The sequence below is a fragment of the Epinephelus fuscoguttatus genome, linkage group LG3, assembly GCF_011397635.1.
Source record: "Epinephelus fuscoguttatus linkage group LG3, E.fuscoguttatus.final_Chr_v1".
NCBI classification, from domain to species: Eukaryota; Metazoa; Chordata; class Actinopteri; order Perciformes; family Serranidae; genus Epinephelus; species Epinephelus fuscoguttatus.
The window spans coordinates 24,083,578-24,107,964 of NC_064754.1; the positions used below are offsets into that span (position 1 = coordinate 24,083,578).

The 24,387-nt window shown below is 42.4% G+C and overlaps 1 protein-coding gene across 4 annotated transcripts in view; it reads right to left on the reverse strand.

The window, feature by feature from the left end:
• Positions 1–24,387, reverse strand: part of fbxw7 (F-box and WD repeat domain containing 7) — a 162,471-nt gene that overhangs the window by 11,566 nt on the left and 126,518 nt on the right. For 3 of the 4 annotated variants that reach the window (XM_049571245.1, XM_049571244.1, XM_049571246.1), the window contains 6 exons: positions 16,873–16,955; positions 14,551–14,692; positions 9,460–9,594; positions 6,545–6,668; positions 6,229–6,365; positions 5,492–5,605 (listed from right to left, as the gene is read on the reverse strand). In XM_049571245.1, the coding sequence (XP_049427202.1) occupies positions 5,492–5,605; positions 6,229–6,365; positions 6,545–6,668; positions 9,460–9,594; positions 14,551–14,692; positions 16,873–16,955 (735 nt within the window). Of the gene's footprint in view, positions 1–5,491; positions 5,606–6,228; positions 6,366–6,544; positions 6,669–9,459; positions 9,595–14,550; positions 14,693–16,872; positions 16,956–21,661; positions 22,181–24,387 lie in introns of those variants that run through there. The other variant, XM_049571247.1, reaches the window with a different exon arrangement.

Here is a 24,387-nt window from a genome sequence, read left to right on the forward strand (position 1 = left end):
GTTCAACATGTGACCCCCTGACTGCAGCTGATAAGCCGCTGAGCAGTGGATGGTGGCGCGGGGCGAGAGGTTTTTATTGCAGCGAGAAAAAGAGGAAGATGATTCTGCAGCCTGTCTTCCCCCCTCTCTGTCCTGCGATAAAGAGAATCACTTCATTAACTGAGGGCCAATGTGGCATGACCTGACAATCAACCTCACTCCCGTGTTAAAAGTCTCTTGTTTTTATCACCATGGTCCTTCTTCTTCGCTTCATGCAGCAGTGAGAAGAATAACACTGCAGCTGCACAAACATCTGGCTAAATTACAATTTATCGTGCATTTAAAACCCTCGTGGGCAATTTGTGAAATGTCGTGGTTCATTATCGGGATTATTTACAACGCTCCCACTGTCCGCTGTGTCTTAATCCGCAGTTGTGATAAATATTTGCTTTTCCTCTGCAACACAGGCCTGCCGTTTATTGTGTTCCTACTCTCAAGGATGCAAGGTTTTTCTCGTGAATGAGAGCCAGTGGTCGAGGTTCCAAGAACAAGAATCACAGTGTGTGATTAGAGCCTACTCAAACACTGCGTAGGAAGAGAGAATACCTGAAATGAAGGGCTTAAGCGTCTTTATCGGTCTATGAAACAAACATAAAACGAGGCTGTCCCTGAGAGTGAAAGAAGATTTGCATTCCTTTAATGAGCCTTTTTTTTTCCAAACACGAGGGTTTTTCATAAACATTTGCATTGTATTCCTGTAAAGAATAAACAGAGCGTGAGTATCCAGTGTTGTAGCCACGGAGCTCTACACCATGTAAGACTGATTATACACTGTAGTGTTGAAAAAGCCACCTTCTTTGGCCTTAACAGGAAATATCAGAAAATAAGGGTCAACAGGGCTAAAGCTAATGGAGCTAATGATGTGCAGAGGTTAAAGTAAACTACCTCAGGCCAAGTCATCCCATCATTGACTCATGCTGCATGATTAAAAGATTACTCAGGCTACAGATGAATCTCCCTTCAGTGTGCTAAAAAGACCAATCACGTTTTTGTAGTGATTGATTTCACAGTTTGACAGGAAAGAAGACAGAAGGACGAGAAAGAGAAAGATCTCACATGTCCCTGGATGCTGTACTTCTACCACATCCATGAAAAATGCATGTTTCTGCCTGGCTGAATGAAGGAAGTCTATTTAACACAGCCCAAACTAAAAGGGAACTCTGGTATTTTTCAACCTGGATCTTATTTTCCCATGTCTTTGTATCTAATTGACCCATGGGAAACAACCTTTTTTAAAACTGGTCCAGTATTGAGAAAGAGAGTGCTGCAGCTGGCAGTGTCCAAACAGGCTATTTCAGAGTGAGACTTCTCCTTGAGCAAGACCTGGACACAAACAGCATGAACAAGCGAGAGGATAAAGAAGAAGTTCTTATTTCTCTGTAGTGTCCTTTTCATATTGTTCTCAGACACTAATAATAACAATCTGAGCCTGTCAGGCACCTGCTCTGTGTGGTTACATTACAGCCTGTTTCACTGCTGCCAGCTGCAACACTCTTTCAATTCTGGACCAATTTCAAAAAGTGTGGCTCCCATTAGTCACTTAGACACAAAAAATGGGGACCAAGTTGGAAAAAACCTGATGTTTTCCTTCAAGTTTTTAACAACCATAGCAACACAAAGTGATGATATATAATAAATACCCTTGAAGCTAAGTTAATCAATCGTTAAACCAAAAGGAACACAACATTTTAGTTTTTCTGTTTCTCCTCTCTGATCTGTGGCCATTTCAATGTAAAATTATCCACTTAATAGCATCCCAATAGATAAAGACATGAACCTGGGGTAGGAAAGTTCTCTGCTGGTGCTTCCTACATTATTTTCTGTTGGGACACTTTAGCCAACTGAGCCACCGAGAGTTTCTCTTGGCATGCTTTCCCTTGCAACTGCAAGATCTGACCGTGGTCTCAGCTTGTTTAACAGGAAACAGCTGGCGGAACAGAGCGGATAAATCAAAATGATTAAGTGTAAAGGTATTCTGAGAGCTGGATCAGGATGGCAATGTGTTACTGCCCTTTTAATTTCTACCGCTGCTGATTTGACATCATGGGTATGATTTACTAGTTGGCTACAAACTCCACAAAAAACGGCGTCATCTGTTGTGTATTTACACAAACCAAACAGAAATGCTAGATGGCTTTCATTAATTTAATCTCTGATCATATTCACAATATTGCTGGTTAAATTCACAGCTCCATAAGCAATCTATAACGTCTGTTCATTCGAGACGCTAAACTGGGAGAAGCCAAAGCATCTGGCAGAAGACACCGCTCCCTGGGTATGACAGCAGTCCACAGGTCTGCCATCTTAGATTGGCCTGACAGCTGAGACTGCTGCCAACAGGCACCACCAAGGACATGCGCCGCTCTGTTAAGCACCAGGCAGCCACCTTTGAGGCAGCGAGATGTGTGCGGCTGTTTGTGCGCAGAAGATTGACATCTTTCACTGAAGCTGGAGGACGTGCAGAGACAAAGGTCCGTCAGGTAAAGACAGAAAGCCTTCAGGTGTCGTCTGAGCAACCGCTGCTTCAGCAGGAAAACAAGCTTTTTAAAATACCTCCAGACCGCAAATGTGAACTTGACATGCAAGCTCCAACGGATTCCTCTTAATCTTGCGCTCGCTCAATCTCTGATGCAATACTTTCAGCCACAATCAAATCCCCATTGTCTTACCTGATCGCTAAGCAACGGCCCAGTGCTTTTAGAGGTGGAGGCATTTACATATAATGTTCTCATATAATAATTCTGATTGCCTCACAGCAAGGGTTCAATTCACTGTGTTTTATATAACAAGCTAAATCAAGGGCAAGACAAAGCTGGCAGCAAAGATGAAACATTAGCAGATATCTTGAAGCTTTGGCAAACCTGAGCTGATGACTATTTGTTGAAACACATTAATATTAATCAATATTCATGCAAATAATGCTGTCAATATGATGGGACTCTTTGCTTTCTGTGCCTAAAATGCCCAGCCAGTTTGAAAAAAAATAGGATTCACAAACAAATTTTGAACAGAAGAAAGGATATTGGACAGATTCATTAAACCATTGATAGAAACATCTGCTACAATCTTGTCAGCATTGTAACTGCTGCACTATTTAGAGATGTGTTGGGAATACTGTGAGTGGAGGAAACACGAGATAACATTTAGACGCCGCAAAGTGATGTAACACCACTTGATTCTTCCCACATTGTCCCATCACAGGGGGAATCTTTTTGATCGCTCTAAATTGAACACAAGGTTTCCAAGGAGAAGTGGCACAAGTGGCCGAGGAGAAGTGTTAACGCTGCTCTACCTCTGGCACAACTTGTCTATGCTGTGACCAATTTCTTTTTCCGTCCCATCAATTTAAATTCTCTACCTGCACTGCAATCCGCCGGAGCTGCATTTCAAATCTCTCCTCTGAAGGAAAAGGACAGAAGTAACCGCTGATCTCCGAGAGCGTGAGCCACTTTAACCTTGTAATCTATAATCGTCCACCAAAGTCATTATCGCAGGGACTGCTCTTTTTTCCTGATGAATGGAAAACGACCCAAAATCAAATCTTTTCAGAGAAAGTAAGAAAAGAAACCCACATCTGCATCACACATGCTATCAGTCTAATGGCATGAGGCATCAAAAGGAGACCATTTAAAGACCAACATCAAGAGTTCTTCATCTCTGTTGATCATTGTGCTGCCATCTCTTATTGATCTAATCAGAGTGAGACCTAAGTTCTGGTGTTAGCGGCTGAGCTGAGGACGGGCACCCTGAGCTTTCTTTGAAGTTGGAGGATTAATGTGAGAGGTAAAAGGCGCACCAAGGTCAAACAAATCCCCTTTAAAGTAAGATTATGGAGCAGATATTATTTGCAATATGAAGGACAGGAGGGATGGATGCTGGCACGTGGATTTGGAGCCTCGAGAGAAACTTATCTGAGGGCTGCTGCAAACTGTGTAACACCTTGAGATCACTGATAGCCACTTTACAGGCCAGCATCTCAAGGGGACAAACTGACGGCGAGGAAAACGTAGCAATCAAGTCTTCAAATACGCTGGCAGAGACTATAAAGAATGTTGACAGCGGAGGAAAAACAAATGCAGGTGGTGGTAATCCCATTGTATTTTTTTACTTTACAGTTTCACTGGCATCGACAGCCACTTCACCCGAAATGGTCGACTAGACTTAATTGGCCATTCCTCTCCAGTGAGAGATTCTCTCTCGAGAGCAAAGGAAGCAAAGAGATGAAATCCACAGTTTGGTTGTGCTCTGAATACAGCACCCAAACAGAAACGGATTTAGCCTCATCTTTTCTTCATGAGTAATGTAAACAAACAAATCCGAGGTGGATTAGCGTTGTAGAAGCCACAGACAATGTACTGCGCGTCTGTGACGTCGGTCTGAGCGCAGGGTGGTTTCATAAAAAACAGTTGAGCCTGCTGGTGATGTGACTCATCGCAGACTGCCACCAGCGATGTGGAGCCGCCGCAGCTGTAACTCAACAACCTGTCATCCAGATGTTAGTCCGTGGGTGAAGGAGAGCCAAATCGTGCTCCGTGCTTATCAGATGACCTTGGTTAGATCTGTCCAGATCAGCAAATGCTGTGACTGATATGCCGTGTAATCACCACTTGGGTGAATGCCAACTCGACTATGTTGGACCGAGTCTTTAAAGCAATGAAAAGCAAGCTCCCTGGTCTATTGTGTCCAACAGAAAGAGAAACCTACTGCAGTGTGATAATGCAGAAAATCAACTCCTCTAAAGGCTTTTCTTTGAAACGTACGTTTGTAAAGTGAAACAGCCCAAACGTATCTCATTTATTCACCAAGTCATAATGAAAGGAACGGACGGGAAGAGAGGAATATGCAACAACAGTTTACGGAAGATTTTTAGTCAAGAAAAAAACAAGCTCTTTTGAAATTGGAGTCCGACACCGAGGCATGAAAGCACTGCGATTCACAACAATCTGTGAACCTCTCTCCAACACCACAGTACAACCACTGCTTTTCTTTTTAATACACAGCGTAAAGCTGCAGCCAAGGCCTGTGTGGCTGCACCAGCTTCAGCTATGAATACTAACACCTCTTGCGGACATGTGCTGTGTAACAAGTCTGCAAAACGGCAAAATGTAAGAAGAGAGAAAAGACGAAGACAGAATGGATTCTCTGCCAGGATGTTTTTGTGTGACGGGGCAACTATCCATCAGGTTAGTAGTGCAGACACAGTTAGGTGTCAGACAAGAAAGCTGTTTTCATGTATGGCCAAGCGTACATCAGGAAGTCTTAGAACCACTATGCAATAATTTAGATGGCTGTCTCTTTCACTTCCTAATCAACAAGTCTGAAATATTAATGAAGTCAATTCAACGTGAACCGCATGCCTTCAGTCCATTAATGTCTGACAACAACGCAGAAGAAAAGAAAAACATTAAGATAACCGGAAACAACAGGAAATAGAGAAGCTGTTAACACATACCTTTCCTGTGATGGCCGACCAGACTTTGAGCGTGTTGTCGTCAGAGCCGCTGACGATGCGGTTGCCACAGAACTGGAGGCAGGTGATCACATGGTCGTCGTGACCTTTCAGCACCTTTGGATGGGGCAGATAAAGAGAGCTGCAGTGAGAGAGACATGGAGGACGGGACGGATGCGGAATGACACAGCAAGAATTGAGGCTGACAGTGACACGTCTCCGGTGCTTTGTACATCAAAGAGGAGATAAGAGGAAAATGTCATCAAGTGCTGCAGGTGTACACAGCTCTTTACGCAGTGTGTGTGTGTGTGTGTGTGTGTGTGTGTGTGTGTATGTGTACAATACTGGGTCACAGGACTGCTAGCTCAGCAAACGACAGAGCACGCTGCATATGCAAAGGAGTACGGAGAGCACAGTAACCAAATTTACATCGGCGGTGGCCTAAAATGACCCGCGGCTGTCTTTAAAAAAGAGCAAAAGCATACAAGGGCCATTAAGGATCAGCTCTAGCATACTGGTCATGCTTTATGGGGAACTTCTAAACAGGCAAAAGACAAATGGAGTCTTTTAGATTGAGGGAGATCATCCAGTGCTGCACCTCATTTATTATTCAAGAAGAATACTGCAGAGATCTGACCTATTGCTAACTTTCCATCAACTTTCTGCGAGTCAAAGCAGCTTGATATCAGATCTATAAGATCGGCTATGCTGCGGGGAATTTAAGGTGAACGTAAAGCTACCTTGGGTGATTTGAGGTCCCCTCTCCTCCAGTTGGTGTCTATTCTGTGCTGCCTGATGTAGGCACTCTTCCAGGGGCTGTGAGTGAAGCCAGGCTTGACGATTTTCCTCTTCTTGAGGAGCAGAGGCTCATCGATGCCTGCGAGGAGAGACAGAGATGGAGGCAGGTTGGACTCATGTTTCTCCTCTAAAAAGTTTATTTTAAAAAAACAGCCGTGTCTTTAAGCACAGCATCGCCCACAGCGGTAGCTCCAGACTGCTCACGCTGGGCGACTGCGTGTTGTCTGTCCGCATCTGTTGCAAAGACTTAAGACTCACCTTCTTCCCTGCATTTCTCCCTCCACAGCAGGTTGTCCTCTGCCAGGATGCGCCAGTAGCGACACGTCTGGGCTGCTTGGAGGAGGTCCTTCGGTTCCAGGAATGACAGCACATACAAAGCCAGCTGTTGAAAGACAATGTGAGAGGTGTAAATGGAAAAGGAGACACAAAAAGGACCCATTATTCACTGCTGTGGGTGTATACGACAGCACAAACACCTCGTGGAAGAGGATTTGAAGTTTGAAGTAACTAAATCACAGTAACAAAAAGGAACAGCTGAGAAAACACACTTGCCGAAGAAACTATGTGCACAATATTAACAGCGTGAATTGAACTGACAAGGGTAGACAATAGTATTACCATAGAATTGAATCAACATTTTTATTAAAGCCCAACAAAAAAATACACAATAGGATCTTCACACAGCCAGTAATAATGCCAGGGCTACAGTTCGTTAAGCCAAAGCTGGCATAAAAAGACACAAAACCTGGTATAATGAGCATAAATCTGGACCCCTGGGCAATAGACAGAGAAAACACTACAGTCTATTGTTTTTTGTTTTTTTTTTTTCAAACAGGTATATCTTTGGACAAAAGTCTTACCACACACAGTATCTGTGGCAACAATGAAACAGCGGATCAGCTGTTAGGACGAGAGATTGCTCTGTATCATCATAATATAGGTAAGGATTATGGGTTCATTGTGTAACCCGTTGTGCAAATATTGTTCTTTTATTATATTACAATAATCCGAGATGATAATGACCCACAGCACGCTGTGTGACAAATTCAGGAGTGGCTTCATGAACATCAGGAAGGAGTCAAATGTCCGGGTTGCTCCAATAACCAGGGGCCGCTTTCACAAAGACATTTTAGCGTGGTCTGTGTAAGGCCAGTCTTTAGTCTGCTCTTAGATCTATTCTAATCTAGTCATTTTTATTGTCAACCTGCTGTTTCTCTTGATAAATCTGTAACATAATTAGAAATGCCTGTTATAATTTCTCACTGGCTGACATGATGTATTCATATTGCTTGTTTTATTGGACTTAATATTGAAAACGCAAAGATACTTAGTTAACTATCATTTATGATTGAAGCTAACATCAAATTTTTCATATTTAGAAACTGGAAGCAGAGAATTTGTTGGGTAATTTTGTTTGAAAAATGACAAACAATTAATACATTTAATAAATTAATATCTTTTTTCCAGATGAGATTTTAAAAAACTATGACACCCTTACCTAAACCAGAGCCCTGAAAGTGATACAGATACCAAAAGAGTAATTTGTTTGCTACCTACATTGTGAATGCAGTAGTGTGTTGTATAATCATACTCTCAAACATTTTGGCAGTATCTCAGTACGCTGAACTGCCAACTCCATCAAATACAACGCACTCGACTTCACTACACCACACACTGTATGGGTTGTAGCTACTGCTGCGGCTGGCACGTAAGCTCCAACACAGAGCGAGAGTCCGCCCGGCTGTGGACTACCTGCTCTCTGTTAGCACCACATGGCTAACATTACCTAACGATTATTAATGGGTTTAACAATACTGTTGTGCCGTTTCGGTGTGATTTTGTTGGGACCATTTAATGGCTTGTTGTCGGATGTTAGCCACCGCTGCTGTGTTAGCTCGCACTAACCAAGCAAATGTTGAAGTGACTGTTCACCAAAAGGAGAGCAGCTCTGAAAACGGCAGCAACAGGAAGTTTGCTAATCCAGCAGGGAGTCGGGACAGTCTGAGATCAGACCCCCGTCACAAAAACTGGATGACGTTTCAATACTACTTGGTACTTGGGGGGGTACCGACAGACATCCCTAACAGTTACGCTATTTGCTCAATTCTCCTTGTAAAACCAGGCGCCTGATCTGAACGTCTTTCATGAAAGTTCTTGAATGCCTCATTCCTCAAAGGTTTAGAGACGTTTCCATGTCAAATATCCAACTTTACACGGTTCAAACTTCTTTGACAGCATTTTAAAAAGAACTGAGGGTCATGATGAAGGGCAATCATAAGACTTTTATGTTGTTTTGTCTCCCTGCCGAAGGTTTTCAGGTGTTACAGTTTAGTTTTAGGGCTATTTCAAATCACTTGCCCCAGACAAGACCCACAAACCTTGACATACCTAAATCACCTGAAAGCCTGTCTGAGCCTGTAGTCATTACCGGGCTTCAGGATATTTCAAAAGTTTTATGAATGGACCTCGAGCCCGGAGTGATTGCTTTTTAAGCCCAACACACCGCCTTCTGCAGATTCTCTTCATGGTTTCAATTTCAACTGTATCTATAGTGCGGCCACAGGGATTGTCCTGTTAAAATTACTTGACAGCCCCCCTCAATATATTTCCAGCAGCTCTGGCGGAGAGGACAGACAGGATTATCAAAAGAAGTCAGAGAGAACAGGATGCATATAAAAAAAAGGCAGGACCAGAAAACAAAATGAAAAGAGAGGGCTCATGTCCTGGTGAGAACACACATGATGCCGCTGTGGTGCAAGCGGTGCTGACACCTTGAAATCTTGCATCCTATTGCCTCACTCTCTATGCTGCTGGCCGCCGCTTTTCATCCAAACAACTGCCAGAGAGAGACGAGGTGTTACGTATTTGATCAGCTACACCAGATAACGGTGGACTGAGGCTGGTTTGCAAGAATCCCTCATGTGATGTTATCATCGGTGTGGCACTTCAGATAGTTTGTATTGTCAGTTATGATGCAGAGGAAAAACAAGACACCCCACTATGGATGTGAAGGAAGACTGCGACAGGATTAGGGCTGGAGCGGACGCCTCTGTCATGTATTGTATATTTAAAAACAGTGGAAGGGATTCCCACAGGGGTTCAGGTCAGAAGGAAAGGGACTGGAGATGGAAGTTGTGTACTGACAACAGAGAAAGACGCATTCAGGAACTCACCTCTTTGGGCAGCAGGGAGATGAAGTCTCGCTGAAACTGCGGCTCGATCACCTGCATCATATGCTTGACTTGTGTTGGCTCACAGCTGTCAATCAACTCATCCAGCGCCAGCAGCTTCTCGGGGCCAGTCCAGCTCTGCAGCACAGAGGACAGAGGTTTTTTTTTAAAATGACATCACTCTGCATGATATTCATTTGGCAGACGCTACACTATATATATCATAAAAACTCAAAGTTAATAGCTTTTTGGTGCTAGTATGGGGTGGCAGACCACTTGAAACTAGCAACTCTCAATGCATACCAGATGAAAGCACAAGAGCAGTCTCAACTGTGCTAATGGAAAACCTATTGAAAAGAGAACTTGCAGATACAGCTCCAGATAAAATCCAGGACACCTAAGAAGCTCAGATTGACCGTGGTGTTGTTTCACATTATCTGCATCACAAACAGCGACGGCTGCTGTCAATAAAGAAAAGGTGAAGCCAATTAAAACACTGAGCTGAACAGGTCTGCAGCCGTAGCGCTCGGCAATATCGATATTGTATTGATAGCGTGATATGAGACTACATATCATCTGAGATTTTGGATATCCTAAGTGTCATCTTTTCCTGGTTTTAAAGGCTGAATTACAGTAAAGTGATGTGATTTTCTGAACTTACCAGACTGTGCTAGCTGTTCTATTATTTGTCTTTACATAGTTAGTCTTTATAGCTGCATTACTGATGGTTGTTCATCAAAAATCTTATCCTCAATCTCAAGGACCCATAGTCAACCCTACAATAAGCCCTGGTCAGCCATGTAAGATACTTTACATGTTTATCAAAGCAGTTTATCACTGACATTCATGAGATTTTGGACAGTTGAGTTTGTGTGCCTTGCTGTTCATGAGCACCATGTTCACCACAGTCTCAAACACAGCGTAACATTCCTATCATTATATGACAAGTGATCTGTTCTTGTTATTATTGCTGATTATTGTTGAACTGTTGACTATTGCTTTCCTTTTTACATGCATATATTTTTGATATTTGGTTAGTATTTTTTCATTTTCGCACAGGTTTTCTTTTTCTTTTTCTCAACACTTGTGGAGGCATGTCATTTTCCACATGGCTTCTCACTGTAATCCACTGCTGTCACCCACCTGTGCTTGCTTATTAATCAAGACTAGGCGACACCCATCTATCTCGTTCTCCATTGCTATAATTTCCTTTCTGTCTGGTTGTGTTTAGTGATTCTGCAGTTGTTTGATGTGCATTAGAGTGAGAATACCTGACCCGAGCCTGACAGAATCTGATGAGCTGGGCCGGGTTTGGACAAATATTTGCATATAATGTTCCAATTCAGCCTAACTGACTTGACATGGTCCTTTATAGTTTGCACTGGACGGAGTGGTGTAAAGAGGGTCACCAATGTGTTTCAGTAGCAGCACCAGAGCTATTTTCCTGACATTAACGGTGTCAGGCTCGGGTCGGGCTTGGTTACTAGTACTCTTTTAGACTTGTGTCGGCCTCAGACAGAAATACGCAGCCCAAACTGTACTACAACATATACACTAAGTCATGCACTAACACAGTTTCTGCTGCAGCTATTTTGTGAGTTTGCTCTCATATGGTATCAGTGTAATACTACAGAGACTGTCTGACTTGTACAGCAGTGTATCCTGCTGGCTTTTATTGCTTTTCATTTCACTGCAGTCTGTACTCTCTGTATTCTCTCTGTACTGTCCTCTCCAGAGGTTCTAAAAATGAAAGGGAAAAACTCCCCCCCCCCCCAAGTTCGCCATTACAGGTGGGAGTACACTAGATGAAGTTGATTATACCTCCACCTCTGGACTGCCACACCCATCAAAGCTGTAGCCCATAGAAGTGAAGCGTTATGGGCCGACTATGCCAATTCATCGTGGTCAAACTAGACACCTTAGCGCGCTTATGTAAGCTCTTATTTTACTGTGATTGGAGCACCTTGGAAACATACTGCCTTGTGCAGTGTGTCTGCAACCCGTTAATGTTCCCTACGTGCCGCACAGAGTTGCTCGAGGCACCTGCCTATTTCAAGCAGCCAACACATTAGTGGAAAATGTGAACATCAGGAACCAGACTCTATCAACAACATTATTAGGACTCTGTGGGGTTATTTATTCTGCTTGAACATTCAGTTGTTTAACGCTGGCTGATGACACGAGCTGCACTGTATGTTGGACTCAACAGCCGCAGTTGTTTTCCTCTATGGAGCACTGAAATCTAACAGTGATTACAGGCTATGAGGCAGGATGGAAAATCTGGCACACGCAAACCACCTGTAATTTGGCAGCTAAAAGCTTTAGCCAGAGGTGCTGGTTCTGGAGGTAATCAGGGGGTTCAGAGACCTCCTCCCTGCCACTGGGAGGACAACGCAACAGCTACTTATGTGTTACATCAATTTTCTGCCATAGGTTTTTAGTATGTTTTGTTTCAACAACTACAGGCCCTCTAATCTGAACCTGAGATGGGAATTTTTTGTTTAAACTGTTAGTTAACGTTCTTACCTCTAGTCTGTTATGTAATCATAAATGTACAAGTAGTAACTGTTTTACCAAAGAACCTACAAAATGGGAACTACTTATAAAGTAAATTCTGAAGGGCTCAGTGTATTTCAAGAGCTTGCTGGATAAACACTTATCCTTCATTGTTGAGTATCATTTTTGGTAAACTATTATTCCCCTCAGCAGCCTATTTCTGCTTCAGCTACTGATTTCTTCAGTTTTGTAGAATTTCCTTCAACAGTCTTCAGAGAACAGCTGCAAAACAAACCACAAGTTAACATCTAAACATCTAGGATCAGAGTGCTGACCCTTAAGCATAGAAGGAATCCAGGCTCACTGAAACACACGTTACTCTTGATCAGCTAATCATTATGACCTGCTGATAACAGGTGTTGAAGTATCTGCTGAAAACCACTTAATTTCAAAAAGACTGAATTCTTTGGCTGCAACAAAACAGATCATTGAGGTATCATTTCAGTGAGTTCCAAGGACACTAAAGAGGCAGTTATTACATCTCCTATGGTAGTCATAATTAAAATATATTTTAAAAAGTTTATGTATGATATCAAGGCCGATGTGCCTGTATGTTGGTGGAATTAAAGGATTAGTTTAAGATTTCGGGAAACAAGCTTATTTCCTTTTGTTTTTGGCCTTTTTTGTTTGGGTTTTTTTTTTTGGGTCCATAAAATAAATAGTTTTTTTAGTGTTTATAGTAAACAAACCAGACATATTGTGTTAATTACTGAGCTTCAACGGTGCCGGTAGCTGATTTTGTTACAAAAGGATGGAGCCACCCTCTTTACAATACGCCAAGCTAGCCTGCTGCTGGTTGTAAATTTAAGGTAAGTTAGACTGAAGTCTTTTTAAGACCTTTTTAATGTCACTTGGAATGAAATTTAAGACGAATTTTACTGTAACCAAAACAGTAACCAAAAAGAAAAAAAGGGGGGAAGGAAAATTTTCATAAAATGTTTATTGTAACAAAAAGCTTGAATTTTTTGTGAGGCGCCTGGTGTTCAAAGTTTTACTGGCTATTTTGTGTATCTCACTCCACATGTTAAATTCCACTGACTTGAGTCACATCGTGTCATCCAGGGTAGCGACAGCTAGCTAGCTAAACAGTGGCTCCTCTGCTCAGACTTCCTGACTGGAAACAAGACATAACTGTTGTTGGTTCCTTTATCCTGATCTACGTGACAGGTATATTATTTTTTTTGTAAAGATGTTAGCAATTATTTGAGATTTTACAATGCAACGTCAGAAAAAAAGAGTCATTAAATCCTACTACCCCTGTATTAGCATTTTTAAGACTTTTGAGAGATTAAATTAAGACATTTTAATACCAATTAAGGCCATATTTTTAGACTAATAAATGTAATACCCTTTAAGACTATTAAAGGATATGCAGGAACCCTGTTATACTTACTGGAGAGACATGAGTGGCATTGATCTAACTCTCTTCAAAAGGGTGAATTTCCCAAATCTCAAACTTGTCATTTACTGTAATATAGGGACTTTGCCATGGCCATATGTGTCGTTGCGTTTCCCTTTACATAATCCCAAAATAACATCAGGCAATTCTGTGAGAACATTCTTTCTAGCTACAGTATATAACCTTGTAGTTTCCCTCTCTAATAGCAGCTACAGGCTTGGACTGGACTGGGGAATGTACAGAATGTAAGTTTGAGGTTTAGCAACTGCAGTGTGCGCTGTCAAATTAAAGACTGCAGCAGGTCAGGCTTGAAGACTAATATACGTAAAATAAACACTGAGGTGTCACAGGTTCGCTCGGCTATTGGAGGATAATGAGTTTAAGCTCTCTCAGGTAATGAAGTCCATGGCATCCTATTATATAGGAAATCAGAGAGACCCCATCAAGGCTAATATGTTGAAATGACATCCTATTTCCATGAAGTCTGGAATCATTAGAGCCGAAGTCTAACATGAGAGAAATGGCTCTATTATGTTTGCACCTGTACGGACAATAATATAGGAGAATTAATATAAAAATAGGGTAAACTATGGATACAGTATTATGTTTTACATCTCCATCACAGGGCTCTGCAGACACTGACAGTAATCACAACAACATGTATGTAACAACATACAATAAGTCTTTAACAAGTTTGCTAATCATGGACACAAAATGACCTCCTGAGAGACCCGTAATCCTCATTACTGTCTGGATAATGTAGCAAAAATACATGACAAAGTCACAAAAGGTTTCATTTATACTGCAGTAACTAATTTCTTTATATTAGAGGAACATAGAATACAACATCTGTTCACCTTTTAGTCCAGACTATAGTCCTACAGTCGAAACATGGGATGTTATAACTCTACTTTTAAGTCTGAACAGGTACGGCTAATTCCAATTCCACGCTACAGTGGCTATGGTAATGTGGTGGGCCCTAACAACAAGGCGGCAATTATCTTTGAGACTAAGTGAGCATTGATTGGGCACAACATCTGCTTTTTGATGAGCTTTTGCTCGAGGGTTTGGAGCTGTCCGTGGGGGAAAGGAAAAAGAGACGAAGAAGGAAAAGAAGAAGAAAACTCCAGTGTGCTCACCTGAAATGTTCGGAGCCATTCTTGAAGACCCGTGGGTGGCTGGATCGAGGTGATGCGCCGTCTCTGCTGCCCCTGACCATTGGCTGTTCTGATGTGGCCAAATGTGGTGGGTGTGGCTGGACATGGGACAATGCCTGTTGGGCTGCAATGTACAAGGAAAGAAGAAACCATTAAAACCTAATATTATGAGATCTTCAGGGCAAATAGACGACAGTAGACAGAGAACGTGAAAGAGAACTATTTATTTAAGTGAGAGTGCTGCAGGTGGCAGCGGCGAAACAGGCTGCAATGTAACCACTCAGGGCATATTCGCACCATCAGTGTACATCCCCTAAAGTGCTTGTTTTGCCACTGACAGGCTCAGATTTTGGTTTTTAAGTGTCTGACAACATTATGAAAAGGATCCCTACAGAGACAGACCTTTCTGTTAAAGAGTAATAAACAGCGATTTTATCATCATAAAACACTCTTCATTCAAAGTCAACAGAAACAAAATAAAACTCACAAAAACTGTCTTGATTTGTCTTTCCACTCTTCCAACAACCACCAACTCTGGTTTTACCTGAAATAAACCCTTAATTTACCCAGTCAGATGTGAAAATATGCTGTGTCTATACACAATAAAATGACTGTTTAGTTAAAAGGAGTCGGGTGGGTTTGCTGGTAGCAATTTCCGGGCTGTTTCTGGGGAAGCAAAAAGGAACTTATTCTTTAATGAAAAGGTCTATCTCTGTAGCAGTCCTTTCCAACAGTTGTCAGACACTTAAAATAACAATCTGAACCTGAATGTAAAAAAATAGGCGCTTTAGGCATCGAGTGGTTACATTACAGCCTGTTTTGCAGCTGCCTGCTGCAGCGCTTCTACTCAATACCAGACCAAAAAATTGTTGCTCCATTAGTCAATTAGGCACAAACACATGAGAAAATAGGGTGAAAAATACTGAAGTTACCCTTTAAGGGTAACATTGTGGTAACATTACAGACATATTAAGGATACACTATTAATGAGAACAACAACATGAACAATAATAAGGTTGTTATGAGGGGATTTAGTTGTTCCAGAATTTGATTTCCTGCAGATATTTCCACTTGAAATAATTTTGTAGTGGACAAAAAGACACACAATGGCCCATGGGTCACTGGAGGAGCAAAGTTGAATACGTAAAGCTACACTTTAAACTACAGCATTTTGCTAATTTGATTTAGCAATAAAATCCCCAGCTGAAAGCATGAATCGCCTACTATGATGGCAAATTAAAATTAGACCATTTATGACCAATTAAAAAGATATGTTACCACAATATTAGGGTGAAAAAATGAATTGTGTATGAATATTACAGCTGCTGTTGGACCTAAAAAAAAAATATTAATTATTTCCTGCCTGTGTACATAAAAAACAGTTTTTGTTGTTGAGTTCTTACCCTGCCAAATTAAATTTAGAAATGTTAATAAAACTTGAGATATCAGTGAAACGTTCAGAACAACCTGCATATTTTTATGTCCTTGAAACACAATTTTTAACGTTTACTGAAGTTATCCTGTTGGTCACAGAGGGAGAACTAAATTTGACATGCAGAATGTCAAAATCACAGGAAAAAAACTCAGTAAATATTTGCCTGAAAGTACCTCCAAGACATATTTTCTAACTCGGAAACTTCAAAGTATGCACAATCCCGCAGATTCCTGCTCAAGTTCAAGTCCAGACTCTCCCGTTGTGAGAACCTGGATGTGAAAAGCAGCACAGGACTTCAAAGTGCACCCATGTGCCCCTGCAATGTAAGGGCAAGGGGAGAAGCCGTCCAGCGAGCACCCTCAATACCTCAGATTACGCTTGCTGACAGCAAAAGGGAAAGCTGGGGGTCCATTTCATTATTGATTCATTTTTAATGGGCAGGGAGGCTGAGACGGAGCCAGCTACATGGTAACATTTACAGTTAAGTGGCTGTGTTCAGTCTGAATTTTAATGTGGCTACATGTGAACACGTGCATTAAATATTGAGGGTTAGAGAAACATCTGGGCCTGCGGGCTGGATGTCGGAGATGCAATGTGATGTGAAGCATCATTCTGTTTGAAGATACAGCTTCTTTGTTCATGCTTCTTGATATTTCTTTTGTTATTTCTTTTCATGGTAGCTTCATTTAATATGTGTATAGCACTAAAACAAGGAGATAAGTCTCATTAAAATGTTTTTTTCTTCTAGTGAAATCCCTTTGACTTTAAGGTGGGGGAAATATGCAGGACACTGCAGCACAAAGAAAGTTCGGAGAGGATGTGTCTCTGATGAGCAACTGGAGGTGTTATGGGTGAAATCTGGGCTTTACCTTGGATACTCCGGGCCTTTGCAGGGCTTTTTTCCTGAAGGGAAAGATCGGACCTCGGGGCCATGGTCCAACTTTCTCTTCATCTGAGAGAGAAAAAGACAAGAGAAGAGAAACATTAGAAACCATCAGAGCATGACAATGGAGGAGGTATTTAAAAATGCAAACCTAATTACAACAGCGCATCCCTCTAGGTAGTAAATGTACACCACATAGAATTTAGCTGCAGGGGGTAGTTCTGGCATGTGTTGTAAAATCCATCATTGTTTCCAATAACCTTCTTCCAAAAACAGTCCATGTCACTTTACTTTTTGAGCGAGAAGCCAGTTCCTTGAAAAGCAATTTTAAAAAAGGACACGCGTCATAGACGTTTTTAAGAAACAGAGGTGGAAGCAGAAAATTGCTTTTGCAAGTCACAGACTTTGTTAACATTATGTCTGAAATCCAGCATATTAAAATTCCGACACCACAGTCTTGCAACAGCTATATGCAAATCGGAAATTAAACTTTAATGCATGGGCTAGAGATTCATTTTATTAACATGTTCCATAACAAAGCGGAGAGGTACGACCTATCTGTAGATGAGATAGGAGGACACAAAGCAGGTGCTTGTTTAACAGTGCTGTCTTTTGATTATGTTTCATGTTGAAGGTGATTCTTGAGCAACCAGACAGACACCCCGTTAATATCCAGAGGCACTCCCACATTCACACCCAGAGCTCCGAGCATACAGAATGTTCACACACACAAAATAACCACAAGGTACAGAAACTCGTTTGGGAAGGGTGCATTCTTAGACAATGAAGTTTGATTCCTACTGATACTTGAGAGGGCAAAACAAAGCAAGTCAGTTCTTTATCTCTTTCTATCACCTGCATGTGCGCACATCACCCCGGTCCCTGTTACCACCTACCCTACTGCGCAAACAAAGGAGCCTGTGTGAGACCGGGCGAGCTAATTTTCTTCATCCCATGCCTGCCATTCTCTCTGGCAAGGCCTCGCACCACACATGCAAGTGATCACCCTCTCATCACCAGTCCCTAATGATTCACAAGCTAACGGATAACTGAACTGAAGTGTCTGGCCAAAAGGAGACATACAATGTAACAGTATGGCCTTGTTTCTTGATTAATTAAACATGTTTCATGTTTAAATGAAAGCTTAGCGAGATGTGATCACTGCCCTTCAGTTTCAGCCTCAAGTAAAGACTAACATACTGTGCTCTCAACTCTCTTTCTGGACTTCAAATATGCTTTATTGTAGCACCGAGGGTGTATTTTGAGCACAAGCTGGACATCATGGTGGAGATGAATGATTTATTCTGACACTGCAGCACATAGCATGTTTTTAAGGAGGTTCCCTTACATTACTTGTGGCATAACAATCATTTTTTGTGCTTTCATTTAGGGTCAAAAGAATTTGGCAACAGTCTGTCTACAGTCAGAGTGCAGCCTGTTGTGCTGCAAGACACAACCTGCACTGGAAGACGTGTTGCAGAACTTCCATCTGTCCTCCTGCTATTGTAGAATCTGATAATGGCTCGTAGAAACCAGAAACCACATTCAAAATAAACCATTTTTTCCTCCCCTGCTTTTGAAGTAAACAATGCTTTTTTTCAATGTATTTCCAGTATGTTATTGTAGTATCAGATGCTGAGAATGCAGCGCTGGACATTTGACTACATACTGTCTGGCTTTACAGTGGCATGATTACAGGTCTCTCCCCAAGATGTGTGTTTTTTGTTTATCACTATAATTTGGTGAATGTGTGTTTGTACTCTCAGTGTATTCAGCCCGAGGGCCACATTTGAGCACTGGGAACGGCACGCAATATATCAAAAACAATGATGCATCAAGAGAAACAATTCAGAAAACACTGAGTTATGAGTAGGATTATAAGCAACTGCACCTATGCACTGGGTTTTAACACAGGCTTCTCTGCCTCAGTGTAGACTAAAGAATGAATCAATGCACCAACTGACACAGCCAAAGCCGGAGTTTATAGAGGCATGTGGATATGACCGGCACACCAACTTGTACTGCAGGTTAGATGCCCTCTGGACATAACACTGTGATCCAATGATTGATTTGTGACCCTTTTTTTTCCCTCACAAGTCGACTCCTCTGTAAAGTATGGAAGTAAAAACTGAGAAATGGATAGTGTTGGAGTCAGGACCCTGTTCATTCCTATGAAAGTTGCTCAGTGAAGCCAAAAACTGTTGCGTATAAAATTACTTGGATGATCAGCACTGATTCTGCACTGATTCTTCCATAGAGCAGGCGCACTAGAGACTTCCGCTAACCAAGCCGTCTACTTCTGTTTAGCGCCCTGCTAACTTTAATGGGGATAAAAGGATTCAATCGTAAAGTTCTTCTAGACTTTTGAAATGTTATCGGACTGTATGGATCAAATTCTAATAGTTAAGTGAGTCATTTCGAGCAAGTTCTGATGCTAAAAAAAAATGTATTCACATATATAGAGACCTTTCTTTTGCATTGTAAGTCTATGAGACAAAGTATTTTTGGGTGACATGGGATCACTTGACGGACATAATTCCACAGTTTGGCCACTACAAAAATTGGCTTCAAAGCCAGCGCAGCTCCTGGGAGAACACTGTTAAGCTGCAGGGTTGATTTAAGGGAAGATCCACACAAATCTTGGGTATTAAATTACAAAAATGTATAGAAGAGGCTCTGGGAAAACTAATCTGCATAGCAAAAAAACATGCCAATGTAGTCCAAACATTTTCAAAAGCTGGGAAGGTAGGTATCTTATGTTCTACTTGTCTACATTTCGGATATCTGGCTGACAGCCTGTTTGATTGCTGAGGACTATAAAGAGGGGTTTATATGATATTCGTGTTTGTTAAGATCCAGCTCTTAAACCCAACTGCCTTGTTCTTAAAGCGGTGATCTCACTGCAATGGCAGTTCAGTAGCCAAGGAGAGCCTGGGTGTGTGTGTATGCATGAATTTGTGTGTGTGTGTGTGTGTGTTTGCAAGTGGGAGAGAGAAAAGGGGGGAGCGCTGGCTGGCTGGCTGGCTTTGAGTGCGTCTCTGTGTGTACATGCAAGAAAACCTCAAACTAAATGCGGGCGTGAAAAAAACAGCGTGTAACCGGCCTCTCCTTGTGTTTCAGCCTGGGAAAAAGGTAACCAGAGCACGCAGTGTTTGTAAATCACCGCTAATCAGTCCTCCCCTCCTTCCCTTCCTCCTGGCTTCCCCCTTCTCTATCTGGCCAAAAGCACGACAGATGGATACACCGAGAGTTAATGATATTTTAAAGACAGCAATCACTCTTGCATAATGTGTTGATTCATTTCACCGCAGACTGCATCCTGCAGCATCAGTCACTTGAAGAATCTTTTCTCATTTTTCAAATACTGTTTCAAGCAGCCATGAAACAGTTTCATCATGTCAATCAGCAACACAGCAACACTTGCATCTGAGAACTGGCCATTTTGGGAAAGACTTCATAAGGACCAGGATTGCAATCAAAGCAAAAAATGGGTTTGAACATGTCTTTAACATGGAGTTTCTGTCAGTACCATCAAAGAGCGACGTGAAATAATTCGAGCTGCAGGGGCTGACTTCAAAATCCTGATATTTTAAGAGTGAGCACTTGCACAAAATGGATGGAGAGAATACAAATGGGTCACCATTCAATCCAATAATCTATTACCCATTGATTAAGAATGACATTTTCACTTAATTACAAGGATTAATTGAGTAAAAGCTTCGACACCACACAGACAAAGTGCACACAACCACACAAAAAATCCCCCACCACAAGGGACTGAATGATATGTGATCAACAAATTTGTTTACATTACACACTCTGCGTAATGGATTCCCTTTCATATTCTTGTTTGTACTCTGCATTTCCAACTAAAGGGAGCATCATTTCATGGCTGCCATCCAGCATAATACACCCAACATCCTTGAGGATATTCTCTACCTCACGCAGTCTGACACAGTGACCCATTATCTGTGCTTGGAGCCGGAGGCGAGTGCACAATGTCAGGGGATAGGCTGCTCCAAACAGGCAACAGCAGACTGATCACATGCATGCATCTCAAGCAGTCACTTTGGTCACTGCAAGATAACCACTGCTGCATAATGTAGGATCATAATAACCCTCCAAACTGTGGAGGATCGCAGGGGGAACGGGTGGTTTTTGGGTTCCTGGTGCTGATAGTTATTTGCAAAAGTGGCAGTCTGCATGCTTCCATACATTAAAAAAGCCGATATCAGCCATCTTTATGTAGTATACATGTTATAACTCAAGCATCGGGTAGGTTATGTGAAGGGGAGGACCACAGTTGATGTACAGGTGCAAGGGAGCATCGAGCCAGCACTGAGGCAAAATGGGATCTTGTGCCAGCCAGAAACGGGGAATTCAGTAGTGCATAAGGCGGAAATATGAACATATTTTCATCCAGCCTTGCAGGATGAGATGGTCACATAAGTGCCACAGCAGTAACCCATTTACAAACACAACCATTGGAATCGGCGCGGTGGCGTTTATTTACACGGCTGAAGTTACTATGATGGAAAGGATGCCAAAATCGCGTCGTGATATTCCAACATTTAACGCAAACACAACATATAGGCCCGGGCAATTAAAGCTTGCGTCTCTGGGGGTCTGCTACACTGCTGTTCATCCTCCGCAGTGGCCGCACAATCTGCCGCGAGAGGCGCGTCAGAGATAATGAGGGCGACACAGCGAGTCAAAGACTAAATAATAAAGAGACGGGATGTGTTGGAGGTGATGCAAGCACAAATCCTACTCACTTTGTAGAAAATCATCTTTAAAGTGCCGTAGAACCCCATCCTTGTAATCCGGTGTGTTTCCCTTTTTCCTCTTCAGTGACAATCGGTGAAGTCCAAATGTGTGCGCGCGGTGGGGAGATGGCTCTGACAGTGTGAGGGCAGCGTACTCTCAGGTAAATCCGTCTCTGATGTGAACATGCTCGGGCACGTCACCGGACTGGCGTGCATGCGGTAGATTCCCCCGGTAAAGGCATTAAAATAGAAGCACAGGAGAGGAAGGAGGAAAAAGAAGCTCCGCCGTGTCACGCCGACTTAAATGGGTGCTCGGTCGGTGGGGTGAACAATGCGATGCGACGATCCCGGAGGCGTGTGCGCCGCCGACCAGCCTCACCGAGCAGGGAGTGAACAGATGAGGGAGAAAGAGGGTGACACTCGGCAGAAAGGGGAGGAGTGGAGTGGAGAGCGTCAGAGCAAGCAGAGCAGTGCCCTCTTCCTTTCCTTCCTTCCTCGCACAGGCTGCACGACGGCTCCTCCAAACAGGATCGGATTACAGCCTCCCCGGTGGAGACGGCAGGAATGGTGCAGTCCAACATTCAACACTGTGTGCGCAGCGCATCCTCGGATACCGGGGACATATGCGGAGCAGGCGAGGCGGCACACGGGGACCGGGTGGGGTGCGCGCTTGTCCTTTTTGCTTAAAGGTGGACCTCCACTTGTTGCGGAACCAAAATCCATCCATGCACCACGCCCAAGGCTCTCTATTTTTACGCAGGAGGCATCCTCGCTCCCAAAAAGCTCTGCATCATATACAATGTAAACATGCCTCCATGTAAAGCATATATGCAAAGGTGCAAAGTACCGTGCTGAATTCTAAAGCAAACACTCTGCCATTATAACCTATCAGACACCAGACTGAATGGACCCACGTCTGCTGCACCTGCTTATTTGCACACACATTGAACAGGCCAATATTTGCATTTCAGTATGGCAGGTAATGAGTGACTGCACCTGCCCTGTTAGACACATCACACACACACACTGCTGATGGCTCCACCACTGTTATTTCAGCTCCTTAAAAAACACCACAGCCTCAAGATGGCAGCTTTACTTTAAAAATACATGAACATTTAGTACAGGGGGGTGTAAACTACACATATTAATCTTGTTTAGCCACACAAATTAATACACCAGGAGCTTTTTGATTGATTAATTTGGACACACTGAGAGCAGAGAATATTAAATAATGTCCCTGGCCAATCTGAAATGCAATTCTGTATCAAACTGACCAGCTGCCAATTATTAGCTGACAATTTGTGTAGTTTAAAGGTCCCAAGTCAGGTTTCCATGTGTTTTTTAACATAAAGTAGGTAGAGACGCTATATTAATACTGTAAAAGTATCCAAACATTCAATCCACAGCGAGATGCACACAGTCCATATTCAGAAAATTGCCTATAAATGAGCTGTCCGGACTTCTGGGAAGTTGTGATGTCACAACTACACTATATAGACTGAATCACAATGTTTGTGGGTGGAAAATCCCCATGTCATGTACACTAAATACAATGGCGCTGTGCAAACTCTGCCTCAATTGGTTAGTTTTTAAAAAAGCACCTAAAAAAATAAATATCAGTTTAAGTGTAGCTATATCTACAATATTTTCACCACTTTCTTGACGTCATACAGCCTTTTCTGACAGTCAACTGGAGCCGTTATCTTAAAGCCACCAGACTCCGCTGACAAAAACAGTCATTTAAGAACAGGGGAGTAGCCGGTGTACCACTGCCTTGATCTGTTAGAGTGCGATATAATAGAGTGTGATAAACTGATACTGATTTTTTAGGAGGCTAAATTCTGTTCTGCTGCGACCCCCGTCCACAGCAGTACGTTGCTTAACTTCTGTGCTGGTATATGTAGTATATCAAACACGCTAGCAAAGCAATGCACTGCATAAAGTAAGCACAGCAGAAATGTCAGATAGGTCGGACCATCGTGTTTAACTATATATCTTTGAACACTACAATTACGGCTGAAAATGACAACAGAAATAAACAAGTTTGCCTATTTTACGTATCTCTGCAATTCATATAAATTGCCAGTTGTCAACCCGGAAGTGAGTGTTGTTAGCATGACGTCAGGGTGATTCAGTCTATAGATCGTTTCAATATTGAAACATGAACGGTCTAAACAGGTCCCTTTGTATTTCCTGTTGTACTGTTATGCAGGGTATGTGAATGACATCAGTTGACAGGAAGTAAACATGAACCAAAGCTGTTAGCTAGCAATGCTATTCCAGAGAAACGGTCTATAAAGATAGAAAGAGCCGCTACAGCCATTCCCCCAGCTGCAATGACACAGTGACGAAGACCTGGAAGTGATGACCAATCAGAGCATACTGGGCTTTTTCGGGAGGGAGGCTTAAAGAGACAGATGCTAAAACAGGGTGTTTCAGTCAGAGTGTGAACACAGGTATGTTCAGGCAGACAGTTAGGGAAGAATGATGTGTTTTTTTAACCATTAAAGGACAACTTCGGTATTTTTCAACCTGGGCCCTATTTCCCCATGTGTATATGTGTGTATGATTCATGGGTACCACTCATTCTAAAATTGGTTCAGTATTGAGGCGCGAAACGAGCTAAAACAGTAATGGGGGCAAATGCGTCCCGTATAAAAGTGCTTTTTTTCGCCACTGACCGGTTCAGATCGCCAGTGCTATCTCTGTAAATAGCATATTGTAGCGGCCCTGGG